Genomic DNA, 16,335 nt, shown 5'->3' with positions numbered 1-16,335 from the left:
GTGGCATATAAATAAAAAATACACAGTTGCATCAGCCAGGTGGAATTTGTTGCACTGTACAAACATACACACATATAAGAGGTAATATAGATTCTGGCATGAAATAGCTGTCTCATTCTATTTCACAATAATTTATTTTTAAGTATGAACACTCTCTGTCTACTATAGTGAAGTACACCATTCTTTATTTTATAGAGATGAATAGCAAACAAGTATGTACAACTCTGCCCATTCCATAATACAGGAACAATTTATAAACCATGCCAACCTTCTGCTTGTAGGAACACCTTTAAAGGATATGGGTGGCTAAGGAGCCCTTGCTCCTTTCCTGCACACCTATCACCGTCTCTTTTTTCACCCCAAGGAATTGCTGGATTACACAAATCATCCCAAATCACCAGCAGTTGCTAATTTGTATCATTCCAGAATAGCACCCATTTTAGAATCTCTGCTTCCACCAGGCTAGCAATGGGCATTCTCAGTGAGAGTTAAGAGCAATGAAGGGCTACTAAGGTATTGCATTTTATCTCTGTTATCCCAGGATTCCAATAACAGCCCACTAGAAAACATTTATTCCATCAAGCCTGATGTTAGTCATATTTGGCAATCTGGCTGCACATTGAGCATCAAACAAAAAGAGGAATAAATATATGACAAATGCCAAACCAGGAGTGGTCAGCTCTGCTCTACTGCACTCTCTACAACTAATATGATTTTGTTACAAAATTTCCTTCCTACCGCTACAGGTCTGCTTCCAAGGAAGTTGAGGTCACTGTTCTCTCCAAAGAGGTAGCCCTCTGGGTGTGTAGAATCAAACTTCTCACCTCCCATGATGAAGTGACTGGCAAAGTAGCTCCCTGAAAGAGAAAAGGAAACATGAGGTCTATCACAACTAGGTACTGAGAACAGTTTTCATTGTGCAGCGGAGGAAAGGAATCACCACAAAGGATCCAATAACATACAGTCAAAGCCATGTGCGTGAATGTATTTAGCCACAGATCATCATAATAAACCACGATATAACACCAATAAAATGGAGATTAAAATGGAGACTAAAGAAAATTAACTCTATTACACATGTATACAAACACTGGCTGGATAGCTCAGTAGTTTAAATATCTGGCTGCTGAGCCACAGGTTGGGACTTCCCTTCCCCATGGTGCCTCCTGCAAGTAAAGCCAGCCTGGGTGGCCTTGGGGGCCAGCTGCATAGTCCCAGGGCACCCACCAGAAGAAAGGAAGGGTCCACCATTTCTGTGTATTCTCTACCTGAAAAGAATTGACTTGACGGCACACAATTATTGAAGTAAGCAAGTCAGAATAAAAAGATTAAAAATGTGCAACTACAGTATAAATTATTCTAGACACTTCTTTTCCACAAAAGAACAACTAAACGGAAGCCAAGATCAAGACTGAACTAAGAAAAACAGAATCGAAATGTTAAAATTTAAAACAGCCATAAGCAGTTTAATGTTATGTGAAATAACTCTTAAAAATGAATGTCTTTGACTTTTTAAAACAGGAAAAAATGGGCCTTCAATAGTCGCCACTAAACATTTCAGACAGTTTTGCTCTAAACTGGAAAGGGTTGGGGGAAAACATAAGCCTTTCACTTCCTGGTCGTCCCTTGCCACTTGCTACCCAGTCCTGAATTTCAGCCATATGTTGCTTTCCTCTTCTGCTACCACCTCCATTTTCTGCCAAGATTTTCAGATGTACTAATTTAGGTTTTAAAGAGGGGTTGGAGATGAAGATGAAATAAAAGGGAAAATAAATAACATCTAACCTTTATACAACACTTTTTATTTTTATTCCCACACAGTTCATATAAAATGTTTCCATGTAATCCTCATGATTTGCGAGTCAATATTATCAACCCCATAATAATCCCCATCCATAATCCCAGAATGATAAACTGAGATTGAAAAAGGCTGAGACTGATTATAATGGCAGTAGTGGAAGTACTGATCTCTCTCTCTCTCTCTCTCTCTCTGCCATTACTCTAATATTTGCTTGAACTATGGCATTTTGGCCATTGATTGGCACACAGTTATAATTCTTGGAGATTTCAGCCTAATTTATCATAGCACTGCTTAACTCCTAAGCACATTACAGGCAATTGCTGGTCCAGTCATGCTATTTTCCCCTCTTAACTGATCAGCTCTCATATTCCTATTTCTCATATGTAGCAAAGAGTCTCTGCTGGAAAAAAAGACTTAGCAGTCCAAACACCAACGCCCATGGGGACGTGACACTACTTGTAAGCATGCTACAAGGGCCGGTTCTATGATCTGTCTCAGTAACATATGTATTTTCCCAGCAGAGTTTAGCTCTGTTGTTTGGGTTAACTGCATGTACTCAGAAAGTTAAGTCCCAGTGGTAGATTTTATTCTCTCCTCCAAGCGAGGGACTCAAAACAAACAGACCCAGGCTGAATTCATTTGAAGACCACAATCACAGGCATTTCTTCCTCTTGAAAAGGAGAGAGGAAAAACTGACTGATCTTCTCAGAAAAAGGCTACGATTTCCACGGCATTTCTCATTCTTCCTCATGCAGTTTAAGCAAAAACCTTTGGGTCATGTGTGTACATACACAAATGTGAAGCAGCTTTGGAGGCAAATATGAATATAAACATCTACCCACAAAAATGTCTAACAATTATCCTTCATCTCTTGCCAGGTATAGCTAACATGAAACATTTTCCAAGCCCTTAGCATATTTCAGCATCATGAAGTCAAATAAATGGAGCTGAAGAGTCTTCCAGAATGTTTTTAAAGCATTCAGATACAAGAGAAGGTAGTGATCTTCTGAGCAAGACATCACAAACTCATTCAGAGTTTTGAACAGCAGAAAAACTATTCATCTTTTGTAAATCAGTTTCATGCATGGTAGAATCATCTTACATTTTTAGGGTGAAAGAAACCTTCTGCTTTATGAATATGGACTACTTTCTCTATTTCCACAATTAAAAATGCTAGGAAAGAATCTGTAATATCAGACCTGCTTTGTCAGCAGGAAAAAAGATGCCAAGCTTTCCATAACAAAGGCTAGTCTGAACGTTGATAATACCAGTGTCAGCAGTCAAGATAGTTCATGGTATCCTCTCTTGTACTCACTACTAGTTTGAAATGTTCTTTTTACAGCTAGTAAACAGAAGTAAACACAGTGCCCAGAATCCTGTTGGCACAGCTCCATATGCATTACACTGATGATGTCATCAGCTGCAGACTTTAAGTTTCCCTGCCCTCCCCCAGGTTCTGAAGCTCCCTGGGGGTGGAACAAGCAGCAGTGGGTTTTGGACATTAAAAGCTTCCTCATCCTGAGGCCCCCCAAAGTCCTTCCCATCTCAAAAGGGATCCCTAGAAAGCCTCAGAGCCTAGAGGGAGACAGTGATAGGAAAATTATAATTATAGATAAAAGGCCACAGCTTATGACATCATCAACCTTACAGAAGTAGAGCTTCATGAAAAGGATTCCAGCCAGTATGTCATGTTTCCCAAGCTATATAAACATCTGGAAAGGTATTTTTTTTGCCAATGGCTAAAAGTGGATGAACCAAAATATCTGGTTAAAAAAACAATCACTAGACTGCATGACATAGTTTAGTGTCATCTTTAAATACATGGTTTACAGCTTTACTTAGAAATTATTTCTTTCCCAGAGCACTTTCAAACCTGCTATTATACGACCACTCAGTGGCATACCATGGAGGATAGCTCTAAAAAAATCCACAATACCCAAAGACAGGTGCACCTAACTACACGATTCCTATTGATGATGGCTACCTGAAAAAAAGTTCAATTATAACTTTTGTTTTCCATTAATTGTATATTGTATTGGTTCCAGTTGTTCACGGAGATATGAATGGCATTCATTCTTTAGGTTGTTATTAATGTTATGATATAGACTATTAAAAAATGGAAAACCAGCTGCTGAAAATAGAAGTGTGGTAAGCATTCCCTCTCATATTACAGGGCAACGGAAGGTCATCCATCAACCATCCTTTCACTGGGAAGCAAAATCCTTGTAATTTAGAGTGGTATTGTGTAATTGACAGGATCACTGAGGAAGGAGCTTTTTAAGTGGGTGCCCTACTTTCCCTATTGCTCTGCTTTTAATTCAATAATATTTTGATATTATAGTTTCACTGTGTTTTAATATGATAACATTTGGGGCTTTTCTCTAGACCTTCCAAAGTTAATCTTCTAAGATGCCTTGAGTCCCAGTTTGGGGAGAACAGCTGGATACAAACCCAACACATAAACAGCAACAAATCGTGTGGCTCTGTATGGAAGTGGGGAGCTCCCTATTCAGTCCATAAGATATGCATGTTTTCATTTTTGGGAAAATAGTTTGGAGCACCACTAACAAAAGAAGCAGCAGGTTTTGAATCAAATGCCTGCCTTACAGCTGTCCAGATTATCCCCTTCTGTTTTCATCCTCTGATCCTGATGTTCTTGAGAGAGACAGGAAGGAGAGGAGGAAGTGGGAACAAAGACATCAGATATATAATAAGACTTGCCATATATATAAGTAGAGGAGTCAAAAATGCTTGGCAAACCCCGTATGGAATGTATTATTCCTTTGCCAAATGAACCTTCAATAAAAGCAGTGTGAACATTGTCGCCACATTGGTTTTGTGTTTGCAACATAATATACCAGCCAAAAATGCAGATACAGTACCACGGAATTTAAGGCATTATGTATACCATCCATACTTCTGACTCTTCTGTTTCTCATCCTCTAATGCACTTTTAAACTCACTAAGGGATTTACTAGGCAGAAGGTCAAATGAACTTTTAACAATTTAGTCTTAATCCCAGACAGGCTAAGAGGCAGTTATTGTCACCTGACAAGAGTGTCACAGGAGTTAGCCAAGCAGAATAGCATTGGGATGATGAACCACAAGGCCATGTAGTTAGCATTTTGGACCACTTGTGACATGGTCTGGTGTGAGCTATCTCCAAGCAATCACCATATATGGGGAACGGTGCTCTAGTCAAACCCGATCCATGTCCAAGTTGGACTTTTTTGATCTAGAAGACTACTTTTTGGACTAGAGCAATTCTCCAACAGGGGGAAGGGTTGCTTTAAGGGAAATGGCTTGTGTCAAAGCAAACCTTTCAGACGCTCACCTTTCTTGCCACTTGATTGCACCCGTAATCTCCCAACACTTGGATTAGTTCAGTTTCCATTGTTAGGATACCTAATTTCAATTCTACAAATCTCAACAACTGATGACTATATGTGAAGGAGAATGCTCAACTTCAGGACCCCTCTGATGGGCTACCACAGCAGCACATGCCGTTGCGGGTGTGGCACCTTTCCTATAGGGTCAGAAATCAGCAATTAAGTAGAAGCAACCCGTGCAACATAGTTCCTGCCTTCACCAATATTTTCCATGTCCCCACAATAAGTGATCCTGACATGAGTAAGAGTAATTATCTCCTTCTCTTCTTGTATGACCTTCAAATTCCTGTGATCAAATTCAATTCTTAGAAAAACCTCTGGATTACGAACGTGGGATATTGTGTTTCTGTATTCATGGTTCAAAAGGCTAATAAATGGCCTGATATTAGTGTACTGAACAGTATCATGCCTGTGTTGCCAGCAGGAAGAAGGATACCAAGCTTTTCATAGCAAAGGGCAGCCTGAATGTTGACAATACCAATGGCAGCAGTCAGGCTGTTCTAAAGGATACCCTTCAGTGCTCACTACTATTTATGAAGTGACGCCATGGGAACATCCCAGAAGCTGACTCCTTTTGTCATCAATTAACCACTTCTCACCCAAACATAAAGCAATTGTCAGGAATGTTTTTAACAGGTGTGAATGGTAGTGAGCACAAATATCCTGTAGACTTCCTTGACTGTTGCCATTGGTATTGTCAAGAAGCAGATATCAGGCCAGTTAAAGCCTCCAGTTACTATTGTGTGGGGAAATGTTTGGTACTGCAATCTAGAAAGGTATTTAAGGAGCTGTTCAGTTTGACTTAGGGGAATGTAGGAGATTTCCCCCACCACCACCATCAAATACTGTAGCAGACTCCCCACAACAATGTCACTGTCATTTTTCATTCTTTTGTTTTTCATACTCTGCCGCCCAGAGTAGACTATCTGTCTAGATGGGCGAGGTATAAATCTAATAAAATAGATAAAATAAATTCTTTTGCTTTTTACCAAAATGCTCTCCAACAATTTTCCACACTCCAAATCAGAGACCTCCTTGCAGGTATTATAGCAATTAGCCACATTGCAATAGGGTTTTGTTTTGAAGATATACTTGGTGCAGTTCTTAGAAAAATAAATAAAAGACATTTGCACAGTTTCTCTTTTGGATAGTAGCATAAATTATTCCAACTGTTTCTGTCTTCTGCTCCAAATAAGCAAAACAGGTTGTATAACTTACCAGCATCCCAGCCATATTTAGATGCACAAGGTAATTCAGGTGTAAGATCTGATCCCTTTCAAAGGAGGCATATGCACACATTATTATTTTCGAAGCTATTTTTCAGCTGGATGCATTGAAGGCATGATTAACAGCTGCACCCTCTGATACTTAATTCAAAAATGCCAGTGCTGTCCTAAACTCAAGACTGGTAGTGTGAGTATGAAAGCCAGCTGAATCATCACTTCATAGGTTATAAAAATGTAGAATGGCCATTACTCTAGTAATTGCTTCTGCAGCACATTTTAATCTATAAAGAATGTACTATTATTTAAAATATTTATAGCCCACTTTTCATTGTAACACTTTCAAATATATTTACCATTTATTATATCTGGCCTCACAACTACTCTTTGGCAAATTACTATTGCTCCCAAGTGTACAGATGCAGAACTATCACAACGAGGATTCCCAGTATGGTGTGTAGAGAATAGAGCGATAAGACTAGGACTCTGGAGAACAGAGTTCAAATCCCCACTCAGCCATGGAAAATCACTGGGGGAGTGGAACTGGTAAAAGCACTCCTTAAATATCTTGCTTACCTTGAAAGCCCTATCATAGTCACTATAAGTTGGCTCCAACTTGATGGCACCAAACACACGCATACACACACTATGACAATTGTAGGTCTTAATCAGGTCTGATCCTCTACTAGACCAAAATTTTAATGTTGATACTGAACCAATCTAGCGAAATGTTCCAAATTCATTATTTTGTCTCTGTCTACTTTTATTTTTTGGACAGATGTTCGAACATTCCAAAATGCGTCTTCACATCTTCTCTCTCTCCCTTTCTCTCTCTCTCTCTTCCTCTTTTGATAGTGGTTTGAGGTACCACCAGTTGCAGAAAGGTAATCAATATGCTGGTAAAAATAAAAAAATCCATGGCCAATATCCGATTATACCACACAAAAAGGGGCAATTGCATGAGCACTTTTCACATGCTGATATCTCTCTGTCACATAGGTACATCCAAGTGCATGATGGGTGGCTTGCAACAAACAGCAATGCTCTTTGATTGCTGGTAGATACAGGATCATGATGTGCAAGACAACAAAAGAGGGCATGATTCAAACCAATGAATTTAAATTGTAAAAAATGTGATTTAGATTAATCATTAGGAAGACCTTCGTGGCAGTAGAAGCTATTTCTACCGCAGAATAAACTGCCTCAGAAAATGACAGACTCTCCTTTGCTGAAGAGTATTAAACAGAAGTTGGATGAACATCTGCCATTGATGCTTCAGCTGTAGTTTTTCTCCATCAGCAGGGGCTAGACTAGATGAACTTTGGTGTCTCTTTCAGCTCCACTACCGTATGATTCTATAATATTTATTTCAACAAATTACCAAGACAAAATTATTGTAGAAGCTAACTTTATAGCAACCTTGGTAGTGTGAATTATTATTTCCACTTGGGGAAGGAACACAACATTTAAACATTTTTTTAAAAAAAAATCTATTGAAAAACATGCAGCATACCTATGCAAAAATTTCAGAAAGACCAAAATATTTCTAAATAGAAACAAAACACAGACACCATATACAAGTTTCCAGAGGGGCAAAACACCAGGCACCTCAGAAACAAAGATGTAGCTCATCGTTTAGGAAGATTCTATAATCAATTATTGATGCCTGCTGCTTTTTGGCCCTATTTTTTTTCCATGTGCATAATTTATGGAGAAACAGGGCTGCAGAGAAAGAGAGAGGGAAATGGGAAGAGAGAAAAAAGAGTCCACCTAAAAAACACACAACAACAACAGAACCCAATAAAAGCCCTCAGAGCTTGCTAAAACCAATATAGGCACACTATTTGTGACCTTAAGAAAATGAATACAAATATGGCCAGAAGGAGATATTGTGATTCTCTGACATGGAAGAAAGGTTCTAAATTTGTACAATTTACATGTAAATGCAGTTCAGTCTAAGACTGTTTAAGGGCCATTCTCCCTGAAGGACTGCCTCTGCCATTTCCTCTTAGGTTCCTATTAGGGCCGCCATATCAGCAGTTTGATTCCCTGAGTTTTCACAGGAAGAAAATTGAGACAGGATCAGATCTTTGTGTAACAACAATAAAATAGGGTACATGTCTGTCTGTCTGCCCATTGTCACTCTCATTCTGTATTGTTTCGATTTATGTTTTCACACTAGATCACTCTAGATCAGGGTTTCCATATCCCTCAACATCCTTGATCCCTCCCACCATGTTCCACCCTTTTATCTCATCCTGCACGCAAACTGAACAATGTCCAGTCAGACAATAGTTCACCTTTTGTTCAGGTTATATTCAGTGTATTGTCATGGATCCAGTCAATCAAGCTGGCAATCCAGAGCTTATCTCCAACATCCAAACCCAACACATTCTCACTATCCTTGTGATATATACAGAGAGTAAGGAAACACTCCCCCAGTGGTGTCTTATGTTTTGAAACTGGTGCTAGATTGCTAGCTCTACTGGGTCAGTGATGTTCATTTACTGACCTGCCAACAATTACTCTTAAATCTTCATTTTCATGTATTCCCATCCCTCTATTTGCTGTACTGCACTATTCTGGAATTTAGCTTTTAATCCTCTGTGAAGGTAATGTTTCCTATTTAATTCGTGGGACAAGACTGTCTTGTTGGGACCTGTTTTCAGTTCCTATTATTCAGCTGATCTTGCCCTATTATCCTGAATGGTCATTCCCACCCACCCACCGTAGATATCACTGTATTCTTTTCCAAAGATAACACAGAACATTCACTGAGCAAGTACATGCTAGCAAAGATTGTGTGGAATTCATCATTATACCCCACCTACACGCCTGATTTTTGAGGAGCAGAAATTCATTGGAAAAAATACCTGTATTTTTCACCATTCTTTGGATGTTGGGAAAAGTTCCAATAAGAACAGTCTACAACTTGGATGCTCAGAGGGAATAAATAGTCCAACCACCACCCACAGCAAAAAAGAGGCATAATCAAAACACTGGTAGACCGTGCAAATCGGAACTGTGAAGCTCAGTTTCTCAGTACAGAACTTAGCCATCTGAATTGGGCCCTACAGGCAAATGGCTACTCCAAAAATGAAATCACAAGAGCCATCAAACCAAGAAAACAACATGGAACTGAAGAAGAAAAACAGCCACCCACAAATAAAGTATTTCTACCATACATCAAAGGGGTCACGGACCGCATGGGGAAACTTTTGAAAAAACACAACCTACAAACAGTATTCATGCCCACCACAAAAATACAACAAATGTTACAGACAGCAAAGGACAGAAGGGACCCCCTCACCACTGCAGGAGTGTACCGGATACCTTGCAGATGTGGCCAGGTATATATATGGAACCACAAAATGAAGCATCCACACCAGAATCAAAGAACATGAGAGACACTGCAGACTAAAACAACCAGAAAAATCTGCAGTAGCTGAACATGCTCTAAAACAAACTGGACATGAAATTTTATTTCAAAATACTCAAATACTGGACAATACCAGCAATCACTACATCAGACTGCACAGGGAAGCCATTGAAATCCACAAGCATCAGCAGAACTTCAACAAAAAAGAGAAAAATTGAAACTCAACAAAACTTGGCTCCCAGCTCTCAAAAATACAGGGTGCAAAAGGTCAATGAACTCTACCCAGCCCCAAAGACCAGGGATCACTACACACAAAAGACCAGCTAATGACACCCATCAATCACAGTGACAGATAATCTTTCCTCTTTATCACAACAATACACCCACAACAACACACTAATCACCCATCTCCACTAAAGGACAAAAGCCTATCTCATAGCCATAAATACTCCACTCTCAAGCCAACTACAGCAGAGCACAGAGTGCTGTCCTCAGAAGATGCTGGCCACAGAGACTGGCGAAACGTCAGGAAGAACAACCTTCAAAACACAGCCAAAGAGCCCGAAAAACCCACAACAACCAATGGAATAAATACTATTTATGGAATAAACCTTTATGGGCATAACACACATATAAAAACATTTTGTGCTGTGCCAATGGATAGGAGGCTAGTCATTAAAGCCATCCTTCACCATTATTATTATTTTGTTTCTCCAGCTCTGCTTGTTCTGAGATTAGCGTCTTTTACCCAAGTACTGTACGTACAGCAGTTCCCTGAGACTCTAGCTGGAGACGTGAGATCTGATAACCCTTATTCCTGCCATGCTTTATGATTAGAGATGGATATGAAATGGAAAACTGGTGGTTCATGATGGTTCATGGTTACCCATGAACCGCAAACCATCATGGACCCCCCCCCCCCCGAAAAATTGTTTATTTTTCAGGTTTACACCAGGAAACTGGGCCACTGCTTCTGCATCCGCACCATCATCCAGCTGATAGGCATGCGCATGTGCAGAGGCAGGAGCCAGATTCTGGGAAGAGAAGCCCGCCCGCTGTCTCTGACAATGGCGGCAGCAGTGGCAGAGGAAAAGGAGGCAGTTAAACCAGCAGGAACATAGGCGGAGACAATGGGTGGAGTGGGAAGCGGGAGGGTGGGCATCCATTTTTCTAAAGCAAAACAAAGTGCAAATGGGAAAAGCATTCTGCACTCTGGTTTGCTTCAGCAATACAGGATTCCCAAACTGGGCTGCAAACCAAACCACAAACCAGCCTGATTTGTTGTGTGTTTTTTCTGGTTTATGGTTCAGTTCATGCCCATTTCTACTTATGATCTTCAGAAGGCCTGCTCTAGATTCCTCAGGTGGCTATTCATGAGGAAGCTGCTTTAGTGGGACCCCCTTCAACAGTGGGATGTGTTCCAATGGCCTGTTCTCTTTACTTTCTGGCACCAAAAGGTGATTTCTGTAATATTTTCTCAAACCTTTTTAATTCAGTATATATTTACTGTCGATTATGCATTAAAGTTGTGTTTTAGTAAAGTTCTCCTTCACAGCTATATTTTCTAGATGTTTGGACAGAGTTGCCTTTGGTATTGGTTCCCCACTTTTAAATGTTGTGTTGCTTCCTCTTCTAGTAATTTTGTTTGGTTTTCAGTGGATTATATCTATTTTATGGTGTTTCACATTTCTTTTTTATTAAACACATCTTCAGCTCAGCTTCACCTGCAGAGCAATTCCTACAGTGAATAAGCACACAACAAGAATGCATCAGAAGAAGAGCAGCAAGGCACACATTTACAGTAACGTGGCTTCTGAGAAAGGCTGAAAGGCTGCTGGGAAAGAGGGAGCTTTGCATGGTGTCGAGGGCTCTAGGGCCTGGTTCTCTCTGCATGAGTCTTCTATGGATTATGTTAGAAGGGCTCACGCTCGTCAGAGTTACGGATTCATGCAAATGCCTTCCTGACTCCCAAGTCACCACTCCCTCCAGGCATACTAAGGGGGTTCCTTCCGTTATGCCAGTCCCTCTGACTTTTCAAGCACTCATAGCCAAAGAGGACACTGAGGTTCGAGCATGTGTTTTATTTTCCTTGCATATGATATGCCCTTGTGTCTTCACAATGCCAGACTGGAACTACTGTAAGCAGAGAGTCCAAAGTTCTTGTTGTTGTTTTAAACAATACTGGGATGAGAACGTAAGAAGATAAGAAGAGCCCAGAGAATCAGCCCAAGGGAACATCTAGTCCAACTTCCTGTATCTCAGAGCAGCCCCACCAGATGCCTCTGGGAGCACACGAGACCACAAGAGACCTCTCTCCTGATCCCCCTCCCCTGCATCCGGCATTTGGATGTCCCTTCCTTCTAAGCCTGGAGAGTATACATCCCCATCATGGCTTGTAACCTGCGATAGACTTTTCCTCCAGGAATCTGTTCAATCCCCTTTTAAAAGCATCTAGGCCAGAGGCTATCACCACCTCCTGTGGCAAGGAATTCCACAGAGTAACAACACTCTGGGTCAAGAAATATTTTCTTTTGTATGTTTTCACTCTCCCAACTCAATTTGAGTGGATGTCCCCTGGTTCTGGTATTGCATGAGAGGGAAAAGAGCTTCTTCTATCCACTGTATCCAGCCCCTGCATAATTTTATACATCTCAATCATGTCCCCCCTCAGGCTCCTTTTCTCTAGGCTAAAGAGCCCCAAACATTGTAGTCTTTCCTCATAAGGGAGGTACCTCAGCCCAGTCATCATTTTAGTCACTTTCTTCTGTGCCTTTTCCAGTTCCACAATGTCTTCTTTTAGGTGTGGCAACCAGAACTGTATGCAATACTCCAAGTGCAGACTCACTATTATGTTGTACAATTGCATTATAATTGAGCCATTCAAGCCTGCAATAAAAAAATACCAGAATGACCCAGAGCAACCAGGGAAAAACACCATAGTGCAGACAAGCTCTGGTGTCAAAGTGGGACAAAAAACATTGTTTTCTGAGGGTTGTTTCCCATCACCACTATACGGCGGTATATTTTTGTTCTGATTTGCTCCAGTACAAGATCTGCTTGTATAGACCCTGGTACTGTGTATTTCTGTGCTGATCTGCACACTTTGTCAATGTGTGCCATAGGATTATGTTTCCTATATTTATATATATTTTTACCAGTCAATCTCCTCCCTTCTGCACCCTCTGGTGCAGACAGCCAAAGGGGGCAGGGTGATCTGTTTGGAGTGAGATGTCATAGACCAAAGCAGAATGAGGGAAAACAGGTGGTGCTGGAATAATCCAGGGCATCCAGCAACAAATCCCTTTCATTTGAATGGGCATCAATACTGGGATGATCTATTCAAACTTGCAAAACAAAACAAAACAAAAAACAAACAAAACAGAATCAGCAGAGTTGACAACACTATTGTGAATGAGCCCTAAATTACTGCTCTCAGGAAATGAATCACTCCCAAGTTTTAAAGGCTTAATATACATACTGATGAAGTGTTTTAATCTTTTTAAAGAATACTTTGAAGTAAAATTTTAAAAAAGTACCAACTTTACTATTGTTTGATCTATTCTTCCTGGCTATTTCCCTCCCTACACTTTAGTACATTCTGAGGTATACACAATTCCATGTGCACTACGTGTCTGAGAAACAACCCTGCATTTCTGAGTTTTGACACCGCTCTTCCCATGCGAGGTCACATGCCAGTGAAGGAGGGCACGCAGTAGCAGGATACAAGTGCCAGAAGGAATAACATTAACAAAGCCTATGTTTGTATACTCTCTGACAACCTGACAGCCTGACAAGCTGCTTACTGGGCCCCTGAAGCAAAACACACCAAAACCAACGGCTCTGGAGGAGGTAAAAAATTACTGTTAGAAAAAGTCATACAGCTCAGGTCTTACATACAGTATGCTAAGCACGTGTTCACATTAGTTTCATATCTGTATTGTTCCAAAAGCAACTAAATCTCAAGCGTTACCAGGCTGCCTTAATTTATCAAGACATTTCTCAGAAGGTTATGCCTTCACGGCCCACAGTACAGCAGGTAGTTATTAGCAAGACATCACCCTTAACAATTTATAGCATTGAAGCAGCAAGCTGGGCAAAGCTGTGGAGCACAGGTGGAAATGAAGAAATCTTGTGTGTGCCCCCGAGTGAAATAATGGAAGAGCATTAAATGGAAATACATTTGGTATGAACCCTGACACCCTACCACTCACAAAATAACACACAGACACAGACACAGACACAGACACAGAGACACACACACACACACTTCAGTCTTGGAAAAAGTAGTCTTGTTTTTTGTTTGTTTGTTTGTATTATTGTTTGTTTGTATTATTGTTTGTTTGTATTATTGTTTGTTTGTTTGTTTGTTTGTTTGTTTGTTTGTTTGTTTGTTTGTTTGTTTGTTTGGAATGCCACTCCATTAGTGCAGGTGCACTAGTCTGAGTGGTTTACAGTTAACTAAAAAGCAATACATACAAATGAAAGCAAAACGCAAAATAACAGTTAATACATCAAGAGGCAGGCATATCAGAATAAAAAGCGGCACAGGGCATATAAACATACAGAGCATATAGACCAGTGGAAAACACATCAAACAGGGTTGCCAAAAAAGGCCCCGCTATATATGTTTTCAGGGATCTTTTAAACGTTGGGAGGCAGGGAGGCAGGCGCAGTTCCACCAGCAGTTGGTCTCAAAGTGTTGGAGCCACCACAAAGAAGGCCCTACCTACTTCTAGCAGGAAGTTTCTCAGCCTCTCTTGGACTGGCTACCTGGAGGGTCATGGCTTGGGAGGACCTAGTGGGGCAAAGTGGATGATTTTATGAAAAGACACTCTAAAAGGTAACGTGGTCCCAATCCATAGATGATAATCAAGACCTTGAATCTGACCCAGGATGTAGGTGAGCCAAGACTGGGGGAATGTGGTCAAACCTGCACATACTTCTAAGCATAAGGTAAGCATGCTGTATCATAGCTTGTTGAGAGACACCCTCCTCCACCACACGCCCACTTAAAGCACCTCCTCTAATCTGGTACTTCCAGCATACGAACCCCATCACTGCAGCCATTTCTCTATTCAGCATCCTCCAGGCGAGAGTTGTAACTTAAAAGACATCTGGGGGACTCTGAATTGGGGAAGTCATGACTGGCTTAAGGAACCTCAGGGAGCACAGGATGAAAAGATCCTTGTCTGCCAGTAGTTCCACAAGCTCTCGAGCAAAATAAACAACCCTAGGCCAGGCAGAGTCATCACCTGGCTCATAGCACAGCACCTTAGATTTTGGATTTTACTCAGTTCATGTGTGCCTCGGTCCCTCTTCAGACAGAAAGAAATGGCACTCTGCCAGACACAAGAAAAAAAAACAGTTGGTTTCAGCTCTGGGTCCTTTGGAACTGCTTTCCTCTCCATGGTCATAGTTAGAATGGCAGAATATGGACTACAGTGGATTACTTAATCCAGATTGAAGTCTACACATCAGTTCCTGCTGCCCCCATCACCCTCACACAGAGTGAGGGGAATTTGTGCCCAGTAGTTTAATAGCATTCTGTAACTCCTAGTGACTGGGGAAAAACAGAAGAGATTATTACATGGTAACAAACATACACTCAATGTCATTAATTTACTTAATCCAGTGAGTAGGGGCACAGGAATTGTAAATTAATGTCCCTGCTTTAGTATCAGTTTGGCGGAAAAGCCAAAGACATGTTATAGACTTTTGTCTCTGCTGGAGGGAAGGTGGAGTACCACAGGACATGAAGGATGCAAACATCGTCACATTGTACAAGAACAAAGGAGACGGGGCGACGGCAATAACTACCGTGGCATCTCTCTTCTTCGCTAAGGGAAGCTGCTTGCTTGTGTTGTGCTGAAGAGGCTCCAGGTGCTTGCAGACAGAGTCTATCCAGAATCACAGTGCGGATTTTGAGCTAATAGATCCACCACTGACATGGTATTCTCCCTCCGACAACTGCAGGAGAAATGCAGGGAACAACAACAGCCACTCTTAGTGGCCTTCATAGACCTTACAAAAGCATTTGGTCTGGTTAGCAGGGATGGCCTTTTTAAAATACTTCCCAAGATTGGATGCCCACCTCATCTCCTTAACATCATCAGATCCTTCCATGAGGGAATAAAAGGCACTGTAGTTTTTGACGGCTCAACATCAGACCCCTTTGACATCTGAAGCGGAGTGAAACAGGGCTGTGTCCTCACACCAACACTTTTTGGGATCTTTTTTGCTGTCATGCTGAAGCACGCCTTTGGAACTGCAACCGAGGGTGTCTATCTCCGGACTAGATCAGATGGAAAGCTCTTTAACCTCTCTAGATTGAGAGCGAAGACCAAAGTCCAGCTGAAATACATGCGGGACTTCCTCTTCGCCGATGATGCAGCCATTGTTGCCCACTCTGCTGAAGACCTCCAACAACTCATGAATTGTTTCAGCAAGGCCTGCCAAGACTTTGGACTAACAATCAGCCTGAAGAAAACACAAGTCATGGGCCAGGGCGTGGACTCACCTCCTTCTATTACCATCTCCACACAA

The 16,335-nt window shown here is 41.1% G+C and overlaps 1 protein-coding gene across 4 annotated transcripts in view; it reads right to left on the bottom strand.

Moving 5' to 3' along the window:
* The window catches only part of RNF157 (ring finger protein 157), a 102,511-nt gene that overhangs the window by 59,160 nt on the left and 27,016 nt on the right, over positions 1-16,335 (bottom strand). For all 4 annotated transcript variants that reach the window (XM_020813233.3, XM_020813232.3, XM_020813234.3 and 1 more), the window contains exon 2: positions 739-857. In XM_020813233.3, coding sequence (XP_020668892.1) covers positions 739-857 — 119 coding nt within the window. The remainder of the gene's footprint in view (positions 1-738; positions 858-16,335) is intronic.

The sequence above is a fragment of the Pogona vitticeps genome, chromosome 2 (genome assembly GCF_051106095.1).
Source record: "Pogona vitticeps strain Pit_001003342236 chromosome 2, PviZW2.1, whole genome shotgun sequence".
NCBI lineage: Eukaryota > Metazoa > Chordata > Lepidosauria > Squamata > Agamidae > Pogona > Pogona vitticeps.
The sequence above is the reverse complement of the archived record's forward strand: the minus strand, read 5'-3'. Positions and strand labels throughout refer to the sequence as shown.